This window comes from Rhipicephalus sanguineus, chromosome 5 (genome assembly GCF_013339695.2).
Source record: "Rhipicephalus sanguineus isolate Rsan-2018 chromosome 5, BIME_Rsan_1.4, whole genome shotgun sequence".
Classification (NCBI taxonomy): domain Eukaryota; kingdom Metazoa; phylum Arthropoda; class Arachnida; order Ixodida; family Ixodidae; genus Rhipicephalus; species Rhipicephalus sanguineus.
The window spans coordinates 27,178,891-27,205,762 of NC_051180.1; the positions used below are offsets into that span (position 1 = coordinate 27,178,891).

The window sequence follows — 26,872 nt, forward strand, 5'->3', positions numbered from 1 at the left end:
GATGCGGTACCTCAACAATGTCGTCGCTTGGAACAGGCTAAAAATAGGCGTGTCTCCCAACTGTTCCCGCGCCTTCCGAATACCGCAGTGACGTCTTCTTGCCTCGCTACATACCGGCAACCGGACGCCTGCGATAACTTGACCCGACTCGTTAGGCGTGAACTTGAAGCAGCCGCCCCTGTTACCGTGGCACCACCATCCTCTGACACACCTCCTTCCGTCCCTTTACCCCTTCTTCAAGCAGTAATCCGACAGGAAATTGCCAGCATGGGTGTCTGCTCTATTTCGACGCCTCCCCGTACCGACTTCCCGCCGCACTTCACGCCCGCACGTCGACCCCCGTCTGGCTCGCCACCAGCGTTCCGTAATCCGTCCGAATGGAGAACACCTGATGGCAAGCCCATATGCTTCTATTGTCACCGAATAGGACACATATCTCGTCATTGCCGAAGTCGCTGGGGTCCTCCTGCACAAAATTTCCCGCCTTCCTTCAATAATTGTCCCGCTCCTCGTTCTGCAACCAGCCCAGACCACTCTGCCCCTCCTGCCCACTTCGCCCCTCCAGCCCACTTCGCCCCTCCGGCCCACTACGCCTCTCCGGTCCACTTTGTCCCTCAGGCCTACTCTTCCCATCAGAACCACTTTGCCCCCCCCCTGATCCCCACTACTCCCGCTCTCCCTCACCACACCGTCGCCAGGCCCGTTCGCCTCAGCCCCGACGACCACCTTCCCCCGCTCCCCCACGACGTTCGCCGACGGAAAACTAAATGCTGCAGCCCCTGGAGGTGGCGCTGCATCAATCGGACCAAGCGAAAATCCTCCACTGATCATACCGACGAAACGGAACCTTATTGACGTACAAGTCGACGGAGTGCCTGTGACAGCTCTAGTCGACACTGGCGCTCAAGTTTCCGTTATGAACACTGATTTTAGACGCAATCTCAAGAAAGTTCTCACACCTGCGACGACTCCATTTGTCCGTGTTGCCGACGGCGGAACAGCATCTGTCGTGGGAATGTGCTCCGCTCATGTAAGCATTGCTGATCGCCACACAGTTGTCCTCTTCGCCGTCCTTGAACAATGCCCCCATGATGTCATCCTAGGCCACGACTTCTTGTCTGCGCATTCTGCCCTCATTGACTGCTCGGCCAGTACGCTCCGTCTCCACTTGCCCATGATCGACCCTCCTGTGCCCCGGCCGAGTCGCCTCTGCACTGCCGGATACACTCGCCTCACCCCAAACACTGACCTATGTCGACTTTGTCGCAACACCACCAGTTCCCGACGGCGACTATGTACTGGCCCCTATCACCGATGTCCTGCTAAGTCGTGGTATTACGCTACCACACACGGTTCTTTCTGTCACAGGGAACTCCACGTGCCTTCCCGTTGTCAATTTTAGTTTGACACCGCAAGTGCTCCCGCAAGGCATCTCTTTGGCATTACTTTCGACCTGAGAAGACAGCGCGGCGGCTGCTCTCACGGTGACGGCTCCGTCCGATCCCCATGCCCAGCAACAATCTAATCCTTGTCCCGACAGCGCTATACGGTCGATGATTGCTTGCACCTTAACGCCGCAGCAGACTGACGAGCTCCACCAGCTTCTGCTGTCCTACGTCGACGTTTTCGATCTCAGCGGCCGTCCATTGGGAAAAGCTACTGGTGTAACCCACCGCACCAACATAGCTGATCAGCCTCCTATTCATAGGCGCCCATATCGCGTGTCGGCGACTGAGCGTCAAATTATCCAAGCTGAAGTCGACAAAATGCTCGGCAAGAACATCATTGAGCCGTCCTGCAGTCCTTGGGCATCCCCTGTCGTGCTAGTGCGCAAAAAGGACGGCACATGGCGTTTCTGTGTCGATTATCGCCACCTAAACAGAATTACAAAAAAAGACGTCTACCCTCTGCCACGAATAGATGATTCCCTTGACTGCCTCTATGGTGCCCGCTATTTTTCTTCCATCGACCTCCGTTCCGGGTACTGGCAGATTGAGGTGGACGATATGGATCGTGAAAAGACGGCATTTATCACCCCCGATGGCCTATATCAATTCAAGGTCATGCCCTTTGGCCTTTGTAACGCCCCAGCCACCTTTGAACGAATGGTGGACTCTTTGCTCCGAGGATTTAAATGGTCCACCTGTTTGTGCTACTTGGACGATGTCGTTGTTTTTTCCCCAACATTCGAAACTCATATAGAACGTCTCTCAGCCGTCTTAGCCATCTTCCGTCGTGCTGGCCTGCAGCTAAACTCATCAAAATGTCATTTTGGCCGCGACCAAATTACAGTACTTGGCCATTTAGTGGACGCTAACGGAGTACGACCAGACCCGGCGAAAATCAGCGCAGTCAAGAACTTTCCCGTTCCACGATCTGTGAAGGATGTCCGCAGCTTTCTCGGACTATGTTCGTATTTTCGACGCTTCGTGAAAAATTTTGCGGATATAGCGAGACCTCTAACGCAGCTCCACAAGCAAGACGTCCCGTTTACATGGGGCTCAGAAGAGGCTGCTGCGTTCTCCAATCTCATCGCGCTCCTCACTACTCCTCCAATTTTGGCCCACTTTGACCCTGCTGCCCCTACTGAGATCCGCACGGATGCAAGTGGTCATGGCATCGGCGCCGTGCTTGCTCAACGCCAACGTGGCCACGACTGCGTTATTGCATACGCCAGCCGCCTCTTATCCGCCCCCGAACGCAATTATTCAATCACAGAGCGTGTGTCTTTGGCTCTCGTTTGGGCGGTCGCCAAGTTCAGGCCATACCTATACGGGCGCCCGTTTTCGGTCGTTACCGACCACCACGCGCTCTGCTGGCTGAACTCTCTTAAAGACCCCTCAGGGCGGCTTGGTCGCTGGGCTTTGCGCCTCCAAGAGTTCTCCTACTCAGTCGTGTACAAATATGGCCGCATGCACCAGGATGCCGACTGCCTCTCCCGGTACCCTGTCGACGATCCTGATGACACTGACGTCAACACGATCTGCTCCATATTCTCAGTGTCCAACTTGGTTCACATTGGGAAAGATCAGAAACGGGATCCCGTGCTCCTTGACCTCATCACCCGCACGAAATCTTTCCCAAACGACGCCTCTGTTCGCCACTTTGTGCTTCAAGAGGGCGTCCTCTACCATCGAAATTTCCGACCTGACGGACCTGACCTTCAAATTGTCGTGCCTAAGCATTTACGACGCAGTGTCCTCGCTGAACTTCACGATGCGCCGACAGCTGGACACCTCGGCGTTTCTCGCACATACGAGCGCGTACGCAGCCGTTTCTTTTGGCCAGGCCTTGCTCGCTCAGTACGCCGCTATGTCGCCACGTGCGAGTTATGTCAACGCCGCAAAACACCGTCGCTGCTACCCGCTGGCCATCTTCAACCACTGGACATACCCACGGAACCCTTTTACCGCGTTGGATTAGACCTTCTTGGACCTTTTCCCGTCTCAACCATAGGAAACAAATGGATCGCAGTGGCTACAGATTACGCTACACGCTATGCGATCACGCGAGCTCTACCGACAAGTTGTGCAACCGACGTTGCTGACTTTCTGCTACGGGACGTTATCTTGGTTCACGGTGCCTCAAGACAACTGATCACAGACCGTGGCCGTCAATTCCTGTCTCAAGTTATCGCCGACATCTTACGTTCCTGTTCTACACAGCACAAACTGACCACTGCATACCACCCTCAATCCAATGGGCTAACGGAACGCTTTAATCGCACGCTTACGGATATGCTCGCTATGTATGTGTCGCCGGACCACCAAGACTGGGATGTTGCCCTACCCTACGCAACTTTTGCGTACAATTCATCGCGTCACGACACGGCAGGCTTTTCCCCTTTTTATCTCCTGTACGGAAGAGAGCCGACTTTACCGCTGGACACGATCATTCCTACCTCCACCTCGTGCACCAGCGAGTATGCCCGAGACGCAATCGCGCGAGCCGACGAAGCCCGACAGCTCGCCCGCGCTCGGCTGACGGCGTCGCAAACCAAACAACGACGCCGGTACGATGCTACTCATCGAGACGCACATTTCGTTCCCGGTGTCCTTGTGCTACTCTGGTCCCCTCATCGTCGGGTGGGCCTATCCGAAAAACTTTTGTCTCGTTACACGGGACCTTACCGTGTACTGCGTCAGGTAATACCTGTTACCTATGAGACTGGCCCCATCTGTCCATCGCCATCTGTTCGGTCCAGCGATATTGTTCACGTTTCACGGCTCAAGCCCTACAACACCGCTTCCGAAAACGACCTTTAAAGCTCCGGGACGGTGCTTCGGCCGCCGGGGGTAATGCTACGTACCAGCGGCATCGCGGCCAAGGAGACGAAGAGAAGGACGAAACAGACAGACTGGCGCGTGCTGTTCGCGTCGGTTGTGCTGCTCGCCTAAGCTGAAAACAATACAGGGATACGTATCCCTCTGAGCTGGTGTCTTTTTCCGTAACAATATTGATTCGTATTCCCTAAATATCTGGGCTCTTTTCTTGTCGCGTGCGTGAAATGATTACTACCCGTAGTTTATCACGTATATCCCGTTATAAGTGCCGATATCCTAATGTTTTTGTGAACTGCCTCTCTTCTAGTAAAGGGTGAAGGTTCTCGGTCAATTTGTCAGTTATGGTGTTTTTTAAGGCAAAATCCTTAGACGCCTCATCAAACACGAAAATTGACCGTCGGTGTCGGCGTTCCGCGGCGTCGGGTACGAGCAAGAGAGAGAGAGAATTAAACTTTATTGTAATACTAAGCGCACGTTCTCTTCGCCCAGAGGGGTGACATCCTTATTCCAGGTAGCCATGGAGTGCAGCCGACGCCCGAACGCTGTCCTCCAGCTGGAGCTGGTCCTCATGGTTTAGTGACGTCATCAACGCCTCCCTCTGGTCTTCCGGATTTTCTTGGATGTGAAAAAAATTATCACGTCATGACGTCACCGTACAACGTTATCATGACGTCACAGGTCAACAAAATTTGTGACGTCATCATGACGTCGCTGTGACACCATGTGACGTGACGTCACGTGATAACGTCAACACGTGACATCGTAACTTGGTCATAGGTGGGCCGATCCCGGAGGCAGTGCAAAACCACGTTAGGCGCCGAAACGTTTCGGAGGGTGGTGGCGCAGGATCAGTACAACGACTGAAAAGAAAAAGAAAATGGCTTTCGCCTAAGTCGTCGTAGGTGAATGCGTAAGGGAACCTATGAGTTTTTTTTTATTGTTGGTACTTCGGGACCGTTTAAAGTGTACTTGATGTGGACAAAGCTCAGGTTCAAGTCCACTCAATTCGATATGCCCGATCTCGCAACGACTAGTGAGTTTAAGTACATGAGTGCGTCTCAGTCTGTTCTTTTTCCCGTGAGTCATTGTAAGCGTGATGCTGGCTATAACTGATTTTGTGAGTCTGAGTTCGTGACAGCCTGCTGAGTTGAACATCTTGCTTGTCTGAATTCATGTTAGCCCAGGGTTAAATATTTTCTGAGCAAGTCTGAAATAATTATTTTCTTTATATTCCACCCTATGCAACAGGTATGAAATATCACCGTCTTCTTAGAAGCGTGAAATTGTTAAGTTACATGAACGATAACTGCTAAGAAAAGTGAGAAATTTGTACGAAAATATTGTTACGGGGAATATGCGAGGGAGTTCAGCCAGCAGAGCGCGTGGTGGTCGGTAACTACCGAAAATGGGCGTCCATAGAGGTATGGCCTGAATTTCGCGACCGCCCAAACGAGAGCCAAGCACTCGCGCTCTGTTATGGAATAATTGCGTTCAGGGGCTGATAGCAGGCGGCTGGCGTATGCAATAACGCAGTCATGGCCACGTTGGCGTTGAGCTAGCACTGCGCCGATGCCATGGCCACTTGCATCCGTGCGGATCTCAGTAGGGGCAGCAGGGTCAAAGTGGGCCAAAATTGGAGGAGTAGTGAGGAGCGCGATGAGATTGGAGAACGCAGCAGCCTCTTCTGAGCCCCATGTAAACGGGACGTCTTGCTTGTGGAGCTGCGTTAGAGGTCTCGCTATATCCGCAAAATTTTTCACGAAGCGTCGAAAATACGAACATAGTCCGAGAAAGCTGCGGACATCCTTCACAGATCGTGGAACGGGAAAGTTCTTGACTGCGCTGATTTTCGCCGGGTCTGGTCGTACTCCGTTAGCGTCCACTAAATGGCCAAGTACTGTAATTTGGTCGCGGCCAAAATGACATTTTGATGAGTTTAGCTGCAGGCCAGCACGACGGAAGATGGCTAAGACGGCTGAGAGACGTTCTATATGAGTTTCGAATGTTGGGGAAAAAACAACGACATCGTCCAAGTAGCACAAACAGGTGGACCATTTAAATCCTCGGAGCAAAGAGTCCACCATTCGTTCAAAGGTGGCTGGGGCGTTACAAAGGCCAAAGGGCATGACCTTGAATTGATATAGGCCATCGGGGGTGATAAATGCCGTCTTTTCACGATCCATATCGTCCACCTCAATCTGCCAGTACCCGGAACGGAGGTCGATGGAAGAAAAATAGCGGGCACCATAGAGGCAGTCAAGGGAATCATCTATTCGTGGCAGAGGGTAGACGTCTTTTTTTTGTAATTCTGTTTAGGTGGCGATAATCGACACAGAAACGCCATGTGCCGTCCTTTTTGCGCACTAGCACGACAGGGGATGCCCAAGGACTGCAGGACGGCTCAATGATGTTCTTGCCGAGCATTTTGTCGACTTCAGCTTGGATAATTTGACGCTCAGTCGCCGACACGCGATATGGGCGCCTATGAATAGGAGGCTGATCAGCTATGTTGGTGCGGTGGGTTACACCAGTAGCTTTTCCCAATGGACGGCCGCTGAGATCGAAAACGTCGACGTAGGACAGCAGAAGCTGGTGGAGCTCGTCAGTCTGCTGCGGCGTTAAGGTGCAAGCAATCATCGACCGTATAGCGCTGTCGGGACAAGGATTAGATTGTTGCTGGGCATGGGGATCGGACGGAGCCGTCACCGTGAGAGCAGCCGCCGCGCTGTCTTCTCAGGTCGAAAGTAATGCCAAAGAGATGCCTTGCGGCAGCACTTGAGGTGTCAAGCTAAAATTGACAACTGGAAGGCACGTGGAGTCCCCTGCGACAGACAGAACGCTGTGCGGTAATGTAATGCCGCGGCTGATGAGGACATCGGTGATAGGTGTCAGCACATAGTCGCCGTCGGGAACTGGTGGTCTTGATACGAACTCGACGTAGGTCAGTGTTTGGGCTGGAAGGCGAACATATCGGGTAGTGCAGAGGCGACTCGGCCGTGGTGCAGCAGGGTCTGTTATGGGCAAGGGAAGACGGAGTGCACTGGCCGAACAGTCAATGAGGGCAGAATGTGCGGACAGGAAGTCGAGGCCTAGGAATACGTCATGTGGGCATTTTTCAAGGACGGCGAAGAGAACAACTGTGTGGCGATCAGCGATGCTTACATAAGCGGAGCACATTCCAACGACAGATGCTGTTCCCCCGTCGGCAACACGGATGAACTTAGTCGTCGCAGGTGTGAGGACTTTCTTGAGCTTTCGGCGAAAATCAGTGGTCATGACGGAAAGTTGAGCCCCAGTGTCGACAAGAGCAGTCACATGCACACCATCCACTTGTACATCGATAAGGTTCTGTTTCGTCTGTATGGTCAATAGAGGATTTTCGGTCAGTCCCATTGATGCAGCGCCACCTCCAGGGGCTGCAACATTTAGTTTTCCGTCGAGGAGCGTCGTGGGAAGGCGGGCGAAAGTGGTCGGCGGGGCTGGGGAGAACGAGACTGGCGACGTTGGGACGATGGTGAGCGGGAGTAGCGGGGATCACTCACAGGTTCCTGAGGGGCAAAGTGGTCTGGGCTGGTCGCATGATGATAAACGGGACGGCCATTGGAAGAACGCTGGAAAGTTTGTGTAGTAGGACCCCAGCGACTTCTGCAATGGCGAGAAACATGCCCAATACGGTGACAAGAGAAGCAAATGGGCTTGTCATAATTTGTTCGCCATGCGGACGGATTGCGGAATGTTGATGGAGAGGAGCCAGAGGGGAATGGACGTGGAGTCGTGAATTGTTGCTGGAAGTCGGTACGGGGAGGCGTCGAAATGGAGCAAATACCCATGCTGGCAATTTCCTGTCGCACGACTGCTTGAATTAGGGGCAAGGGGATTGAAGGAGAGTGGTCAGGGTGCGGTGGTGGCACTGTAGCAGGAGCGGCTGCTTCAAGTTCACGTTGGACGAGTCGTGTAAAGTTATCGCAAGTGTCTGGAGGACGATATGAGTCCAGGCAAGATGACGTCGCTGCGGTATTCGGAAGGCGCTGGAACTGATGTGAGATGCGTCTGCTTTTAGCCTGTTCCAGGCGGCGATATTCTTGAATGATCGCATCAACAGACGTAACGTTGCTAAATACCAGCAAGTTAAACGCGTCGTCGGCTATACCCTTCAGGATGTGCGCAACTTTTTCTGGCTCGGACATGTTTTCGTCGGCTCTGCGGCAGAGTGCTAGGACACTTTGAATATAACTGATGTAGGACTCGGTGGAAGTTTGCGCGCGAGTAGATAATTCATTCTTTGCGGCTTGTCGACGACCAAAAGGGTTTCCAAAAAGCTCACGGATCTTTTCCTTGAAGCTGTCCCAGCTTGTAATGTCATGCTCGTGTGTGTCAAACCAGACACGAGGGGTTCCGTCCAAGTAAAAGATGACATTCGCGAGCATGAGTGTGGGGTCCCACCTGTAACTGGCGCTGACACGTTCGTAAATGCGCAGCCATTGGTCGACGTCGGAACCCTCGAGGCCCGAGAACACGCCAGGGTCTTTCAAGACGGGAAGCGTCACGAAAGTTGTTGCGGCCGCTTGGTTGGAAGGCAGGACAGGAGGCGTGACGACCGGAGTGGGTGCATTCGAGTCTTGAGAGGCCATGTTGAAAGCCGAGAGCGAACGCCCGCTGCGGAGTTCCGTGGCGAGGACGGGGATCGCACCGCTCCACCAAATATGTTACGGGGAATATAAACAGAGACTTGAAGGACTAGCAACAGATGTATTTGCAAGTGGTTCACCGAGCAGCGCTGCTGATAGGAACAGCTCGGGCCAGTCTATCTTATTGTCGTCCTTTTCTTCGTCTTGTGGACCACGATGCCACTGGTACGTAGCAATATGATGAAGTGAAATATATGAATGTGATGATAGCTGCCGTTATCGAGTGAAGTTAGCATCGAAACGCGCAAGAATCACTCGGAATATAGATTGTACGATATTCCTTGCAGTTTGAGAGGCTATAGCATTGGTAAAAAAATAAGCCCGCAGTGTACAAAAGTAGTACACAGATTGTTCTTACTCGCGTTAAAGAAGAATGGGAGAGACGTAGCATGTTCTCTCATCACTCTGACACAGAGCACGAAAACTGGCATTCTGTGTACGTTGTTTCACAGTGAACGCACTATTACAAACGCTGGACTTCCATTAAACAAGTATTTCTCAATGCAATAAAAGAAACACAAGAAACATATAAAAATATTAAGTACGGAAACCCCTTTCAACTTATGAAGCGTTCAAATTTAACCCCTAAATTATTTCCATTTCGCAACGTAGATATCGCATGGAGTTTCTCATCACAATGTCGCCCCACCTCAAAGAGACAAAAGCAAGAGAAAATGTTAAATGTCTGCATTAATCGAACCAGAACATGTAACCTGTTGATTAGCCAACACAATGATTCTTTTTCATATCACTAAAGCAACCATTATCAGAAATATATCCTGCTGTTTGCAACGTACCCTTTAAAAATAAGCATATTACTAACGATAACGCACTTATCAACGCTTTATTGCGCCTGATATGGTGACACTAAATTTTGTTGGTTGGCCGATGAGGAAGTTTGCGAGCGCAGGCTTATTGGTTTTATATCAATAGAACATAGGTATGCGATCGCTGCATAACCCTTTCAGTCACGGTGTGTACAATTGTACACATCAACTTCGAAGTCGCATCACGCACCGTGTGTTTCTTCAAATGACCTGAAACTTAGGGTGCACATTCGTGCAGGATTCCTGAGTGGACAACTAGTGCTTATTTACCTTGATTATGCTGTATATTGCTGCAGATGATCACTTGCTAGAGACACTACCATGTTCGACGATCGTTCGACGTGCGACGTTCCAGGACCAACGTCAAGAGTATTTTTTTTTCTTTGCTCGAAAAGCATAGAGCCAAAAAACAAACTGTCCATGCATTTTGGGCCTAACAGTTGATTCCTTTTATGCAAGGATTGAAGATGACTGATTGCAGAATAATTAGATATTTAATTAGACGGTAATTAGCAGTAATTGCTGTAGCTCACACAAAACAACACATTCCTTCATTTTATTGCTTGGAATGTAATACTGAGTGCCTTGAAATCATGCCATGGAAATTTGATGCATTTGCAGACAGTGCATCATAATTCGTGACTGAAAGGGATAAGTATACTGCATTTTGCAAAGCATGCCTGGTGTGTTTTTGTCTCGTGAATATCGGCTAGAGGCTGGACGGCAGTGGCAAGATTAACAATACGCGACAAAAGTTTTTCCCGGTTCGTTTGGATGAATGCGATTAAAGAAAACAAGAAAACACTCATTCCAAAGGTAGTGACAAATGAACTCACGGCGCTTCGCATCATTCAAATCGGCATTCAGAGTTTATAAAGAGCAGGCCCAAGACGATTGAAACGTGCAGGCACGATACATAACGATTACGTCTAGTTAAGAGAGTTTTGGTGAATATGGGATGCATGTCACGTTTACCATTAATATTAGCATTGAAATGAATCGTGGATAGCCTTCTCGCTCCACTGAGACCCAGCCTCGAAGGCGGATCGAAATCGTCCGATGGTTAATGAATGATGGTTATGGAGAAATGCAATCGGGCGTTCTGTGCTGCGTGTCGTAAGCGTTACGCCTAACTGGGCAAATCTAACACTTACTGCGTTTATGCAACTTTTGGAAGATAGCGAATTCGTATGCAACAATATTTCATCCGCCTAAATGAGAACAAATAGGCCGACGACTTGGTAGAGTTGTTATCGATGACAACATTTGAAATAGCCCGAGCACATAACGATTGTATACCAATCCTTACAAAGCCCTAGGCACTCGATTGATTACTTGGTGGGTAATGTTTATCATTTCGAAACAACACCGTAGGTTAGTTACTGGAGACAAATTTGAAAAAGCCTCCTGATAATTTTAACCTTAGAAATTCCTTAAAGCGCGTCCTAATCCATACACACGAGGAACCTTTTGTATTGCGCCTTCCCCGGTATAGAGAATTTGCGACCCTGAGTTGTGTCCGCGACATCATGTTACGAAGAAAACGCCATAAGCTCCAAGTAGCCACGTCGATTTGCTAACGCTTGTTAAGTTTTGTACTGTTATCTTGCTGGACTTGCGGGAAACTTGCATGGTCGCACTTGCGGGAGACTTGCATGGTCGCACACGGACGGGAAGAAAGACAAACAAATGAAAAAAAGAATACAAATGCAAGAAAGGAGGTTTCGAAGATTTGGAGATAATCGTTGTCACATCAGTACATCTCTACACAATTAAGAGACTACAAATAACATACCCTATACATTCTTTGGCTTCATTGTCTGTTAGTTTCATTAGGTTATGTTTAATGATGAAAATGAGCCCTTGTTCCACTGGCCTGCTCTCGTTCATTCATAGCGAGGTTCTCGTTCCGGGTTCAGGTAGTATTCGAGGATTTAATGGTCAGCTGCTTGTTCATAAAAAAAGATCACGTGACGGCAGCTGGCAAAAAAGTGTTCCACACTCGCCATCATGGCTAGGAGTGGCGCTCGCTAACACTCTTAGGTTTACTACACCACCGTTAAACGACTGCAAATAACGTCTCCTACACCTTCCCTGACTTATCTAGGACTAGTGGTGCAGTCCCGCACAGTGAATTCACTACCTCTTTTTTTCTATCCCTCCTCTCTCTCTCTCTCATCTTTCTACTCCCCTTCCCCAATCCCCCATTGCAGGGTCGCCAACGGGAAGTTTTTCTGGTTAATCTCCCTGCCTTATCTCTTCCTGTTTTCTTCCTTCTTTGCCATCTGGTGTCACCAGGTTATCTCTAGGAAAGATAACGAACGCTTGATCAATTACCATTCTTTCGTACAGTATAGTAATGTACTTATGGCGAAGTTAACGGGAGCGCGAAACAAATTAACAAAAAAAACTGTGATAGCAAACGAGTGAGACGAGCGTCCCGTTTTCGGCCGGCTTGTTGCCGCCGCGTCGAAACCGAACCGCCGCCACCGCACGCCGGCGCCACTGGCGCCGACGCCGATGCGCCTGATCCCCGGAGTCGGGGCCGGGCTCTTTGGAAACCGCCGCGACTTGGGCGTCCCGAGCGCGCCACACGCGTCGGAACCGGGAGCGGAGAGCAGCACACCCGCCCGGCCGTCCCTGTTTTTCTCGTTCGCTCCCTCGCCGCCGGACTGCTTGCGCCGTTCGGGAGAAAAGGAACGCCGCCGGGAAGAGGGGTGAAAAACGAAGCGGCTGCTGTGCGGCTTCGGGCGCGCGCGCGCGCTCTCCGACACACCCGCCGGCGCTGTCCACGCGTGGGGCACGCACGGAGCGGCTTCCGTGGGCATCAGAAAAAAAAGCGAAACAATAGAACCATAGAGTGCTGTTTGTGCGCGTGATGACTGGATCGGACTGCAGCGTCGGGACTGCCCGTCGGCGCGTGCCGAGCGCGTTGGGGAGATTTCTCTGCTGCCGGTTGCTGTGGATAACCGCCCTCGTCAAAGGTGAGTCATGGAAGCACGAGAGGTGAAGTGCAGGGCGAGCGCGTAACGCGGGGCTTCCTAATGTGAGCTCGCTGGACAGTGTCCAGCGCGGTTGCCCTCCTCATAATCCATGATGTGCCACGGCAAGCATGTCATAACATTTTACGGGCGTAGATTTATTTCTGGGTTGTCCATCCTCCTCAGATCGTGAATAGGATTCGCGTCTTCACGGTATCATAAGCCCCACTACGCCTTCGCGACAAGAAAAAAACAGCGCATGTTGCACTCCCTAAATCACCCCAGGCGCGCGCCTTTAGCCACGCGCAAGCACTTGGGATCACCATATGAATGAATGGGGACATTCATTTCACTGGCAAAAGCGCCTCAGGGAACTCATTGTAAACTAGGGCACTTCAGTGACCGACGTGACGAAATAAGTGCTCTTAAACGTCGCGAAAGCGAAAAAGAGTTTGCTAATACTCCCGAACACTTCATATATAGGAATAATATAACTATATAGGTGGCAAAAGACTACGTGGTCTCATTATATGTATAGTTTTAAAGAAATTTAGTGTGTTTGTTTAGAACAGGATAAGGGTTATCGGAGATCTCTAGAGGAGGCCTCGTTAGTGCAGCATAGGTGATTCCTACAATTTATTATAGATAAGCGAAGCCAACAGAATTCAATGTGTTTTCGCCTTTACACAAGTCAAAGTGACCTCCCTATGAAGTTATCCGATAAGAATTATTACTTAAAGCAGCATATGCATGCGGGCACGTTATACACGACCAATCTTCAAAACTTTTTAGAGAACAAAAATAACATCGACGACAGACATAAAAACAGAAGACAAGGCGCTTGCACGGATCTAAATAATTTGTAGGAAGAAGCCGATGCTACCTGTTGAATCATTTTTTTCTTTGTGAGTAGTTTTCTTGCCTTATCTTTCTTCTGTGTTTTATCTTTTCGTCTCTCTTTAAGGAGTTCCGAAGACAAACTATCAATCGATCTCAAGACTCCCCATAGTTCGACAAACACATTGAAGTGAGAGTGGCCTGAAAAATAGTTAATTGTTTAAATAGTTAAACGAATTTAAATTGAATACGGCCCCTAGGTCCGGGTTCTCAGGCAAGCTTTGTGACGCGTTAAAGAAGTGCGGTACTTGTGCCTATCCCTTCACAGGCTTAGAGGACTGTCTTGGTTAAAGGCGTTCTTATTGCTGGTATTACAACTACAGTAAGATACTACAATAACGACAACTTAGTTTACTACAACCAGAATAACGATTACTTAGTTTGAAATAACAACGTCCAATTACGTTTATTTTATTAGATGCATAATTTTAATAAGGAATGTCCCATCAGTGTGGTTTATTCGCGCATATGAATAAGAAAGAGGGTGTTTACATTGTACCATACAAATGAAAACTGAATATAGAAACGTTAAGATGCAGTTGCAAGTTGTCCTCCTACTTTTGGAGTAAGGAAAGAAGGTGACATTTAAGGGCTCGTTTTTTCTTTGCTAGACACAACATTCTCATTGGTTAGTTCTCATTAATATTTTTGGAGTAGTAACCCCTCCCATAATATGTATCAATCAGCCCAGCAGCGAGAGGATCCTAATATTGAAGGCACACCCGAATGAGAGTCAATAGCCACCCCACCCCCTCCCCCTCCCACCCAGTTTTGGAGGTCAGTGCTGAAACTATTATTAGCCATGAATAAAGTAATAAAGAAAACAAAATCAACAGGTGGATTTTGTACTACAAATGTCGTAACTCAATCAAAAATATTTTTTGGAGAATTTACTTAACACAGTTCGTAATTTGCGAAGGTACGTACGATAACATGGAGGAGTGAAAAAGTAGATATTCTTTATTATAATCTGTAGTTATCAGTAACAGACACTCGAGTTTGGTCACTTAGCAACCTTGAATAGCTGATATCGTGTCAAGCGAACACTGTGCACATTTTCATACAACTTTATTTATTTTATGTGAAATGGCTGTGATTCTTGTTCTCTGGAGTCGTAATTAAACATTCTGTTTTTTAAATCTTTTATGTCCAGCGCATATGTGGCTAGCATTACATAACATGACAGTATTCTTCTTATTTTTCAGCACTTCTATCCAACGCATATATCTCTAGCATTATGTGTATTTGTAGTATCCTTTGTTATTGTTGAACGCATGCACCCACCACATGTTTTCGATTTCCTAGCCCTCATTGGTATGCGAAGTGAAATTAATAATTTGAAACATGCAAGTTTCAGAGGAAATGTCAGTGGCTCATAGTTTCGTTAGCTTCTTAGATCGCCTACATTTCCCGTTTAAATGGGCGAGCTCTTCTAATAATAAACTGATAAATTGACTTAACGAGGGTTTCCACCTTCGTAGCCTGGTCGCGTCTGTCCTGCTCTTTGGCACAACTAAATTGTACCTCGGGTACACTGCCAATGTTCTGTAAGTTCCATATTAGCACGTCATAAAGCGAATGATTAAGTTTAATTTCCCACTTATTTAATCGGGCACTTAGTTGTCACCTACACATATGAAGCAAATGCCATCTAACATACTTCCTAAAAATCTAAGATTTCTTTAAATATGAGTCCGTGATGAAAACAATTACCGATTTGAGATTAACTTAATACTAAATTGTAGCAAAAGAGACTTACCTCAATAAATAAGATAACTTAAATTTCAGACAACGTTGTGAAGTCTTCGACATTATTTCTTATTTCCGGAGTGCATGTTAAAGCTGTTTGTACAGCGTTAGACAGAGTTCGTGCAGAACACTGAACTCTATTTTTGTCTAGCAATATTCGACATCATTTTTGAGGATCTGTTAAAACAGAATTTTTCGAGCCATCAGTCTGATTAGGTTTCAAATATTTACACTCTAGGCAATGAGGTTCGCCATGTAAATTATTTCTCAGTAAGGCTACACCATTTGTATAACGTGTGCCAATACAGTCTGCGTTCACTTTCTGTTCAATGATAAATACATTTGCAACATTTCTTGTGCAGTACCGGTATGCAGAATAATGAAAAATTAAACGGCAGAAAATTATGGGCTTTGTCGACATCCATGTGATGTAGAAACGAATGATTAAGATGCAATAGGAAAGATGTAAATGTTGGCAATCTCTACTTTTAAAACGCCAACGCAGTCCAGAATTGAGCATTCAAAAGTTCGGGAAAGCAAATCTTGGCAATATTCTTGCGCAATAAAGTGTTCTTCTTTGAGGGGGGGGGGGGGGGATAACTTCTGTTGCTTTTTTCTTTGTATATGCGCAGCCCATCTAAATTGTAACATCAAACCTCTTATACAGTATGGTCACTATTTCAGCGTAAATCTACAATTTCTTGCATCCACAAATTGCGAATCGCAAATCAATCTTGAACTGATCCCACGACGTGCGGAATCGCCTACGCAGAATTGTAAACAACCAACCGTTAAATAAAACAGATGTATCTAAGACCTCGTTCTGAGCATACATGAGAGCTGCTGAGCAAACCTCCCCATGAATAATAAGGCTTCTCGTCTTCATCACCTGCCGAGGCACGCTAGCTCACTCCCTACAACTCTTTATAAGGCACAAAAATGCAGCACGCTCTCAGTCGCTGGTTAAGAGATCACGTCATCAAAAAATCGGGAATGAGCATAGTGAAGTACGTGCGAGCCATAGCGTGGCCGTCCTCGCAGGTGCTTCGCCAATCAAGCATGCTCGGCGCTTTCGAAGATGCCCGTCTCAGCAATATTTAGCCTCCGCAGTTACCTTAGACGGGAACTCCGGTACAGCTGACACAAGTGAAGATACACTGCCGCTCAAGAGGACGGTAGATAGAATGAGCCTGCTAGTCCGAAAGTGCCTCTGGCGATTCCCCCTACATCTAATCATGAGCGGGACCGGATCCAACAAAAATGTAAGGCTAGGTTCTTGCCCGCAAGCTGGCTTTTTCTGCGACAACAAAGCGCTAGGAAGAAGCCGCCTTGCGCACGTTTCGTCGAATCGCGGAAGGAAGAAGTTGCGTCCGGAAAAAAAATGAGATGGTAAAGAAACTAACTGCGAGTTTACGGCTTACTAGTCGAATAGCACTCAGCTTTCTGCCTAGCTCTTTGGGCATCGGCCACTTTAGCATCTTTTCCTCGGTGCCCCAATATCGACCGCGAACGCGTTCGAAGAAGGAGCGGCGACTCAGCCGTAAGCGTTGCCCATTGCTCCGGCCAACACGATTCGCACCTCGGAGAGCCGATAAGCCGCCCGACGCCGAGGGGAATTGAACTCCCGGCTAATTGAGCTCCCACGAGAACTCCGGTGGTTGGGGGAAGCGGTGAACCGCAGGTCCCTTCGTTTACTCGGCCTCCGTCAGCAATGCACGAACAGTTGGCGCCGCTTTCTGCCACCGCAGTTTCTCTTCTTTGTCTCTGTGCGCTCAGGTCCACACTGGCTACCTCAAGTCAGCTATTAACCAAAGCGGACCATGGCAAACAGTTGCAAGCAAGCGTGAAAAGCAGGTGTCATAGTTCGCGAAAAGGCGATAGGCCTCAACTCTGTGCATGTTTGCCCCATAACTGCAGTTAAGTCCCCGGTGGTATGGTAGCATACCAGTTATTCTAGGCTAGTCCCCTCCCTTCCTCTCTCTCCTATTCCTTCATTCCCTTATATAGCTGCCTTTTAACCTTTTGTGTTTTCGACACTGTTTTATTTTGAAAGTATAAGAGTTATTCGACGAAGTTTTTCACGGTGACTTGTACGGAACGCCTTAAATGAAATTATAATTAACCTGACAAAACCTAGTCACCCAATAATCTTCATTCACAAACATCGTACCTGACGTGCAAATATGTAGTTACAACAACCAAACTATACGCCTCGTAAATGAAATTTGGTATTGCCAGGCGTACGGGGCAAAATGTTTATGCAGCAAATACTACTTCAAAAGAATAATAAAGCCATAATGCGCCTAATTATGTACCTGCCTGTAACTGTTGTTACTCATTGTTTCATATCCTGCGCCCTATGAAAGTGCTGCTTGCTTCTTTCTTTCACTTCACTACGCGAAGCGCATTGCAGTTTGCTCGCTGGAAGATTAGTAAGTTTATCTCTGCTAGAATTAATGTACCAACGCGTTGCTTTCAGCCTTGCAGCATAATGCAGCCGACCTGCATAACAAAACGTAAGTTAGCTTTGTACGGGTCTATGAACTTCACTCTAGAGCATGCGAGTGGCATGTTAACAAAGAGGGTATCGGTATTTGAAAGCAAATGCACAGTCGGAACAATAGGTACACCAACAAAGAGACAGCTTAACACGCTAACATAACAACACCGTCAAAACTATTCCTGTTTGAACATAGCGCCCACTGTTTTTTTTTCTCTTCACTTTCTTTGCTCTTCGTACAACAACGGCTGGTACCAATAAACAGCACTGCAGACGTTAGCTAGCCCAAACGTTTTTTTTTCTTTTCACAACAGGAATTTCATGACATAAAGCCAAACATCATCATAAGTGGTGAGAACTGTGCAGTCGCAGGCAAACAAAAAAAAGTGCTTAACATTTTTCGCCGTCGCCAGCCTCCATTAGATACATATCGAGAATGATATCGATCTCCGCTGACTCCTGCAGTGCTTTCACCGACAGTTACGTGCTCGTCTAGTCCGTCAAATTTCTTGATGCTCTTCTTCCTGCAACGCAGCGACTTGTTCAAACTGTCATAGAGACCACCACTCGTCATTTAGACGTGTTGGTAAGATGGGCTTCAAGAAAACGCAAGAAATATCCACCTTGAAGACATACCTTTTTTTTTACTGGGAAAATAACATGTTCAATCTGAGTTCCTAATTCTTAACAACGTTTTGCACTCCGTCACTTAAGAGACTTGGAACCTGCGCTGATACTACCCGCGTCTAATCTATGTCAATGATCCATCCCATATCTCGATGGGACATAGCTTATTTAGTGAGGAAGAGAAGCGCTAAAGGTGGTCACAGCTTTTCGTAAACAGAAAGAAATAGGCAGACGTTACTGATTTCGATGATTTCAGCAAGGCTTTATTGAGGCTGACAAATCACCTTTTCAAAGAGTGCCGCGACAGAGATACCGATTCTGACGATTTCAACAAGGCTTTATTAGCACTTACAGATCACCTTTCGCAGGAGTACTGCGGAGGAGCCTGCAGTGGAATGTGGGAAACAGCGTCACTTCAAATTGCGTTGGCGTGTAGCAAAAACAAGTGTGCTTTTGTTCGTCGACGTGTACATTGCAATGACAGCCTTCAGTGCGGCAAAATACCCATTATTGGTACGTGGTAGTGAACATTGCTACAAGTTGTTGCCAGTATAAATCACATTCATGCGATTAGTTTTTTTCAGTTTCACCTGCTGGGGCTGGCGTGATATTTAGCAGCTATGGCACTGCGTAGCTAAGGTTGAAGACACAGGTTCGATTTCCGCCCAACGCGCGGTATGTCGATGAGGCCGAAATAGCGGTTTACTTGGATTTACACAAAATTAATCCGTTGTCCCTCAGTATGGCGGGCTTTACAACCATATCGCGGTTTTTGCGCGTAATATACCAAGATTCACACTTCTTATATATTTCATCTGCACCTGGCAACCGGCCCCTGTACATTACAGATACTTGCATGCAGTCTCTTGAAAGCAATAGTGAAAATCACAAATCTGGTGGGAAGGAAACAGAAAAGGAGATGGCAGGAAGGTTAACCAGAAAAACTTCCGGTTGGCTACCCTACACTGGAGGATTGGGGAAGGGGAATAGAAAGATATGAGAGAGAGAAGGGAAGGGAAGAAAAGAAGAAAAAGAGGCAGGGAATTCACTGCAGCGTGCGGGATTGCACCACAAGTCAGAGGCGTTCGCACAAGCCCGTCGTCCTCAAAAGCGCAAGAGGCCTTCACTGCCTTGTAGGCCCTCGAGAGGTGTGGACGGTGCTGTAGTAGCACCTGCAAGGAAAGTGGCCGATCATCCAATCACAATGACTGACAGTGCGGCATGCGATGTTTGCGACACCGAAGAAAACATTGAACACTTACTGTGCCACTGTCCTCGTTTCACCTCGGAGAGACAAGTACTTTTCCAACGCAAACCTGGCAAAAGCCAGTCAACGCACTAAGGTTCAGCAAAAGGCCACGCTGAAAGCAGATGCATTCGTAGGCGTGTTCTAGTTTATTGATAGAAAATGCTGCTAAATCGCGAATCCTATCGTTAGCCTTACGCAACACTACGCAAAATAGTATAGCGAGATACTTGCGAAGAGATACGGTTTCTGATGCGGGAAGTTGCTATGCATACTTCAGGGAACCACGTATTGTTTCCAGCATCTGCGAATATGCAATCGAATTTCAGTTCTCTTTTCTCGTAATCATTCGCAATAACTACCCCGTCATATATTTTTATTCATTGGCATCTATACGGACCAGCTAGGAATGGTTCCTCCTCTCAAAATTCCTTAATCTTGCCGCCTTCAAGCGGCGTACCAGGCGAGGTACACGTTTTAGCGTACTCGAGCGAAGTCTCGAGACAGAAATGATAAACGAAAAAAAAATATGACGCGAGTATGAGAGGAAACTGTTTTATGGCCGGCAATTCGCAGCCCCGAGACGCGTCGGCGGGGTGAGAGATACGCGAATCGCGCTTGACGGCGGCCGGACCGCTCCCCTTCCTCACAGCCGCGATGCCCATTTGAAAACGACCCACCAGCGTGAACAAGACGTCCGTGCGTTTGTGCGCCCCGTCTCTCGCCACATAGGCCTAGGTGCTTTCACTTCCTGCTCTTCCCTTCACACTTTCACTTCTTTCTTTTCGCTCACGCCTGCGTGTACCTTTTGCAGGTTTCCATCAGAAATGCAGCTGAAACTAAGAAAAAACGAAAAAAGAAACCATACGGTCCTCTCTCAAATGTATCGTTGAAGAGCAGCTCATTCTGACTACGAAAAAATCAATGTCTTCGTGCTGGTGCCCCCCGGGCAAAACCATAGCGTCCACCACGATGCTGGCCTGTTCGCTGTCGTTCGGCCCGCTTTCGAAATTGTCAATGACGAGCGCTTGTGTATACACTTCGATAACGGTATACGCGTGTCGGTTTGCTGCGCTACACCGCAAGTGACGCCGTAAAAACGATAAGCGATGATGTATATAGGCCGCGTATGCGTCGGTCTTCAATGTATACGATGCCGGTTGCTTGGCGGAAAGAAATATTTTACAAGCGTAAGACCGCGGCTTTGTGTATGACCATACGTCGTATTCTACGTTTAATTGTGGGAGATGCAGTGTTTTACCTTCGCGCTATTTGCACGCCATTTGGGAACGTAGGGTTGCAGATGGATCTGTGTAAATATGTGAGCAATTTGTTCTGAATGTAGCCATATAGCCGCTGTGAAATTGTGCACCGAGTGCTGCGCACTAAAACAGATTGTTAAATTGCATACAGAAATTTGCAGCTGTGAACATTCAGTCGAAATCATGTAAATTGCAAGTGAAATGGAAGCCCTTTTGTTCGAGTTTTAGCCGAATCAATGACTCCATTTACAGCTTCAGAATGTCCGACACAGTATGAAACCACGCTAACTAAAAGTTGTTTATCGAGCACGTGTAAGCTTTTCTTTTTCTTTTTTTTTACAGTTTAACAAGAAGTAACTGCGTCGAATAAGCTTCATTCCAACCATATCCACTAATAAAGCAAAAGACAACGTGGAAACATCTTCAACTGGTTTAAACACAGGAATGGCTAATCGTTGTGCTCTAAAGACAACCACGGGTGTTGTATGTGTCGTTTCGTCGTTTGCCTGAGTAGTTCAAAAAAGGGTTTTGCTTCGTGGAAATTCTTAATCGAGGCGACCTCAGACCCTCTTGCATAGGTAGTCACATTTTTGTGCAGTCAATGCCCTTACTATCTCTCTCTCTGTCACACACACACACACACACACACACACACACACACACACACACACACACACACACACACACACACACACACACACACACACACACACACACACACACACACACACACACACACACACACACACACACACACACACACTATTATGCTGATTGTATTAGCAAAATGCAACTGCACTGACATTATTGCATTCGGCCACCTTGAAATGAAACCGCCGCGGCTGGGAATCGAACCCACGTTCACTAGCATAGCAGCGGTCTCGCCTTAGCCGCTAGTCTACCCCGGATGAAGCGGCGGTGATAAGCCAGGATATTTTTCTCCGTGTGCGCATTGACAGCGTTGTAGAGTTTAAAAAAAGTCACAGTTTCACCGCAACGGCGAAGCAATGAATTCGATAGCAACAAATTGAAATGTATACAACGCGAACAACGGAAAGCAGCTCGAAATTTCCAGCGCGTCGCTCAAGCGCAAAGGACGCACGAAAATAACACACAGGGCGAGCGCGAGCTATCAAGTGTCACAGTTGTCACTTATTTCTGTTTGAACTGCGTGCTCGTTTCGCAAACGCGGCCACTGCAGCGAGCGAAGTGATCTTCGTACGCTCTGTAACTTCAGCGCGGACATCGCGGTGAAAGCCCAAGACATAAAACCCCCTCCTCCCTGCACGAGATAAGCGCGCACGCAGGCGACCACGCTCTGTAGGGCGAAGTGCACGGAGGCGCGTGCGCAACGCTACGAGCGGGGCGATGACCTTTAAAGCGCGCTCCTCGCGCACTTCGCGCCATCTCGCTGGTGAGCAAGAAAGCACGTTGAAGTACATGACGTACATAAATAGCTCACCGTTAGCATGCTAAAAGACGGGACTCTTCATCGCCTAGCCGTCTAACGCCACGCGCTGCAGAGCGAGAGGTCGCCCGTTCGATTCCGCGCGTCGGAAAGTATTACTGAATTATTTTTCTTGGTGGCGTTCATATATATATATACGGGTCATGACGTGGACGGCGACGGCAAACACCATGGTCGAGAGTGTCCATATAATTGTTATCGCAATAAAAAAAAAAACAGGACGGTTCGCGCCAGTTAGAGAGGCGATAGATAACACAAGGGAACGATCGCCGAGCGGAGGGCTTGCAATTCGATACGGTGAGGAGATTAAGCGGCTCAAATGCCGATTTTCTTATCCCGACACAATGAGGCGTGCAGCGGGCCGGTGCGAAGCAATTTTAAAACAGACGCTGAGCTTCTACAAAAGCCCCTCCCCACCCCATCCTTATATTAGGAGTATGTAGGAAAAGCTTGTCCTCCGTGATTACGGCAGGACGAATACGCTTAGCCAGAAGAGCAGATATGAAGTACCCTGCGCCGTGGACACACAAAAGGAAGACCCGTTGGATTAAGGCCCTGATGAGGTAATTTGAGCCTCTCCATGCAAATAAGGACTGCAACGCTTAGTTAAACCAACAGAAGCAACTCCAACAGACTACATCGCGCGGTGAAAATTCGAGGGTTTACTACGTCCTGGAAGCGTGCGGTCTTGTCGATAATTCGTGCATGTTATGTATTACAGGTTACGTTGTCTTTTCGCTATAGGCGTCAAGCGGACTAAGCTTTTTTTTCCCCTTTTCGCTGAAGGGCAAACGCACTACTTTGCCGCGCTGCAAATCGTCTCTCCATAAACTCTAATTTACATTGCTTCTAATTGGCACCTTTATTTGTGGGTGTATAGTCAGTACTCCTGCCAGAGCACGGGGCTCTGAAGCGCTCTTCACTGCGCTGTTACCAGCATACATCGGGTGCAACTCCTAAAAAAGCCGTAATCTTATTTTCTTAAAAGCATTTGGGAACGGAAGGCGGAATGTCCTAAAAGATGTTAACCAAGACTTTTGCGATGCATTTTCGCTGTTCGCTCACTTATAAGTGTTAACAATGAAACTAGATTTATAATTACATCGTCTTGTCAGCTGATATGGAAACTCGTCGCGAGAAAACGTCAACATAGCGAAGTATTAATGAGAGATTAAATGTAAATTGAGCCGCAGCAGAGATTCGCTTTTCTATATGTCTCCTGGAATAGTTAGAACAGAACAGAACACTAAAAGTTGAAATATGAACCGTATAGGTTTTATTCGCCGCTCTTATACCTGTTTCGGAAATAGACGAATTAAAGTGTCTTGATTGATTGATTGATTGATTGATTGATTGATTGATTGATTGATTGATTGATTGATTGATTGATCGATTGATTGATTGATTGATTGATTGATTGATTGATTGATTGATTGATTGATATGCATCGCACCGTGACCCGACCGTGGACGTATCAATTAAAAAGAGTAGACAATAAAAGAACTATGCTTCAGAGGGAACAACAATGAAAAAAACAGCGACAACCGCAACAGCAACAACAACTGTATCACTCAGCAAAATAAGCTTCGTCACAAATGTTGCCAGTATTGACTCCACGTGACTTGTTGTTGCACTCCCACGATGTCTCCGATGTCTCCGATCAGCGCCATCGAGTGCTGGAATCGCTTATGGCCTTTCCATTTGCGAACCATAAAGGCTAACGCTAAACATTCATTGCCGGCTGAAAATGAAACAACGCTGGCCTGTTTCTAAAAATCGTTTGCAATGTAGATTTCTTTCGGCACCGTTCGTGGCAAAACTAAAGAAGGCTGCCCATCCGTTCTTCATGATGGGCAGCCTAAAAACAAAAAAAAAAGACAAAGGAGCGCTGTAGCAGTAAGTTGAAAGCAGGCTGTTGAAGAAACTAGGCAGCAAATAAAGCTTCTGCGCAGAGCGTAGAAACGCGTTGGTAGCGTACGCAAGATGATGAATTGTGGGGCGGTGACACCGTCGCTGACTCACTCCCCTTCGGAGGCATTGATCACTTGTTGGCTCCGTCCCGCGCAATAACTCCCCCACATTCACCGTACAGCGGTGTCCGAGGTGGCAGTGGCACTTCGCGAGGGGAGAGGCGCTTCCTCGTTTTCCCCAAATCGCCGCAAGGGAAAACGCGCGCACAGCCCAGCTTCTTGTAAAGGAGAATCACAAAAGAAAATTAGAACCGGGAGTGTAGTGATAGAAGAGGAAGTGGCAAGTCCCCCGTTCCTGGATTTGCATTGGAAACTGGGCTTCCTGCTTTATTATACGCTACGGCCGGTTCGATCACTCCGCATCCCGTGCTCCTTATTTAGACCTGCAGAGGCGGAACACGCTGGTAGACATTGGGTGGAGAGTTTCTATTCAAGTTCGGGATTGATTCCGAATTCCTTTTTTGCATATTGCCGTCTTTTACTCCTGTAGTCTGACACGTCTCGTGTATATAACTTCTGCTTATAAAGCGATTAGCAGAACATACGGATTAGGAACATACGGTTCATAACTGAAGAAACTTTTCGGCGCCAATTGAACGAGGACGAAGAGCACGCGATAGGACGGGCGCCCGTACTGCTGCTTTGTTTGGTCTTCGTCCTCGTTAAATTCGCGTATAAGAGTTTCTCAAGTTATGAAGCGAGAAGCAATTGGCATTTTTGGGACATTTCACGCGCTTAGCATTGCTTATGACTGCGCCTAGTTGTGACGGTCCTCAACGCAATGACCCCGCTATATTCTTCTTGAGCTGCTAGATTATGGTCGTGATGCCAGTATGACCATTCAATCGCCACCGTTCTAGTTTCGTCATTCGACTATGGTCATGCCATAGTGATTGCGCCTTGAATAAGCGACATTTAGTTGATGAGGATACGTTGTTACGGCACTAAATGCAACCATTCTTTTGTTTTCTTTATGCAAAGGGAGTGCCTGACGTGCAGTGCCATAAAAATGGACTTCACAATGGCTGCATACTTTTCCAGCGTTCTTTATTTTCTTGGGATATGCTATGTAGGAGTAGAAGACGTTGCGACATGCCTGTCGCAACATTAGCATACTACGCAATTTAAAAAAGAAAGCCTATTTTCAGAGTCCATTTCAGGGCAGAGTTATTCCATTCCTCTGACCAGCGACCCTCTGCGGCGTCAATCGCCACAGCGTCAGAGACAGGATGTCTCAAGATATGCGCCTATAGAACAACAGAACGTAGAAAAACTAAGAAAAGCTAAGCCGGCGAAGCTAGCAATGTCGCGTAGCGGGGAGGGCATGAAAAATGTATAGGGTAAGCGGAATGAAACATGAGCACGAGATTCTTCAGAATTTCCTTTCTTTCAACCAAGGAACTAAGCCTTAGGCGGGCTCAAGTCTGTGCCTCGGCTGTCCAAGCACCATGAACCCTGTCTAGTTCGTTGGAAAAGGATACAGGACAGGAGGAGGCAGTCTTAGGCGGGGGGGGGGGAGGAGGATGTCACAGCCGACCCTTCGTACCGACCCTAACAGCATGGCCCCCGCTGTTCTGCTTCAGCAACGTGTTTTCAATGTCCGAGCGGACACCGGAAAACATCCGCGGAGATCTTCACGCTAACAAAAATGTGACTTCATCCCAGAAAGGAGTCTCTGAACAGCAATGTCATCCCGTGTCCTCGTCTCTGTCCAGCAAGGAGACACAGGAAACAGGAAAGAAATGGAGACTATTTAATAGCAAATTTTGATTCTACTTTTATAAACTGTCCAGCGGATTTCTTTCGCCTTAGGTTTTGGTGTTTGCGGCGATTTTTTTCTTTTCTCTTTCCTGTTTTGTACGGAGGGAGGGGGCAACTCAGTTCAGTCCAGGCGCCAAGGTAATCAACGATCGCATTATATTTGTTCGAGCGCTCTAAATTCGTGGCGCGAACGCTGAAAGTAGTATCTTGACATCGGGAAGCTGCCCACGCGGTACATTTAAAAATTACAAATTACAAAATACACGCATTTCCTTGCGACGCGCTCAAGACATCCGCAATCAATTTATGTGTTGTGACGTGCTGTCTTCTTTTTCACTGTTTATAGAGTAGAAAACAAAGTGCGCATTACCTTCTCTCAACCACCAGCTCTGAAGTAAAGGCTCCGTATCAGTGCCATGACATTTTCAAAATATACGGGAGGTTTGGCAAGACTTATATCTCCTTAAATCGATGACCCGAAGTTATAAACAGCCTCGGAGGACACAGTACATGTTTTGTATTTTGGTCCGTTTATTTTCTCAACTACTCGTACAGTAGACTGTTGCTTTCTTGGCGAACCACATTTCTAGAACTATGTTAGTTTTATTTGACG

At 47.6% G+C, this 26,872-nt stretch overlaps 2 protein-coding genes across 3 annotated transcripts in view; one reads left to right on the forward strand and one right to left on the reverse strand.

Moving 5' to 3' along the window:
- Positions 1 to 26,872, reverse strand: part of LOC119393397 (uncharacterized) — a 316,479-nt gene that overhangs the window by 170,990 nt on the left and 118,617 nt on the right. The window lies entirely within an intron of this gene.
- Positions 12,360 to 26,872, forward strand: part of LOC119393398 (uncharacterized) — a 61,876-nt gene continuing 47,363 nt past the window's right edge. The window contains exon 1 of the mRNA XM_037660390.2: positions 12,360 to 12,782. Within this exon, the coding sequence (XP_037516318.1) occupies positions 12,677 to 12,782 (106 nt within the window). The 5' untranslated portion in view covers positions 12,360 to 12,676. The remainder of the gene's footprint in view (positions 12,783 to 26,872) is intronic.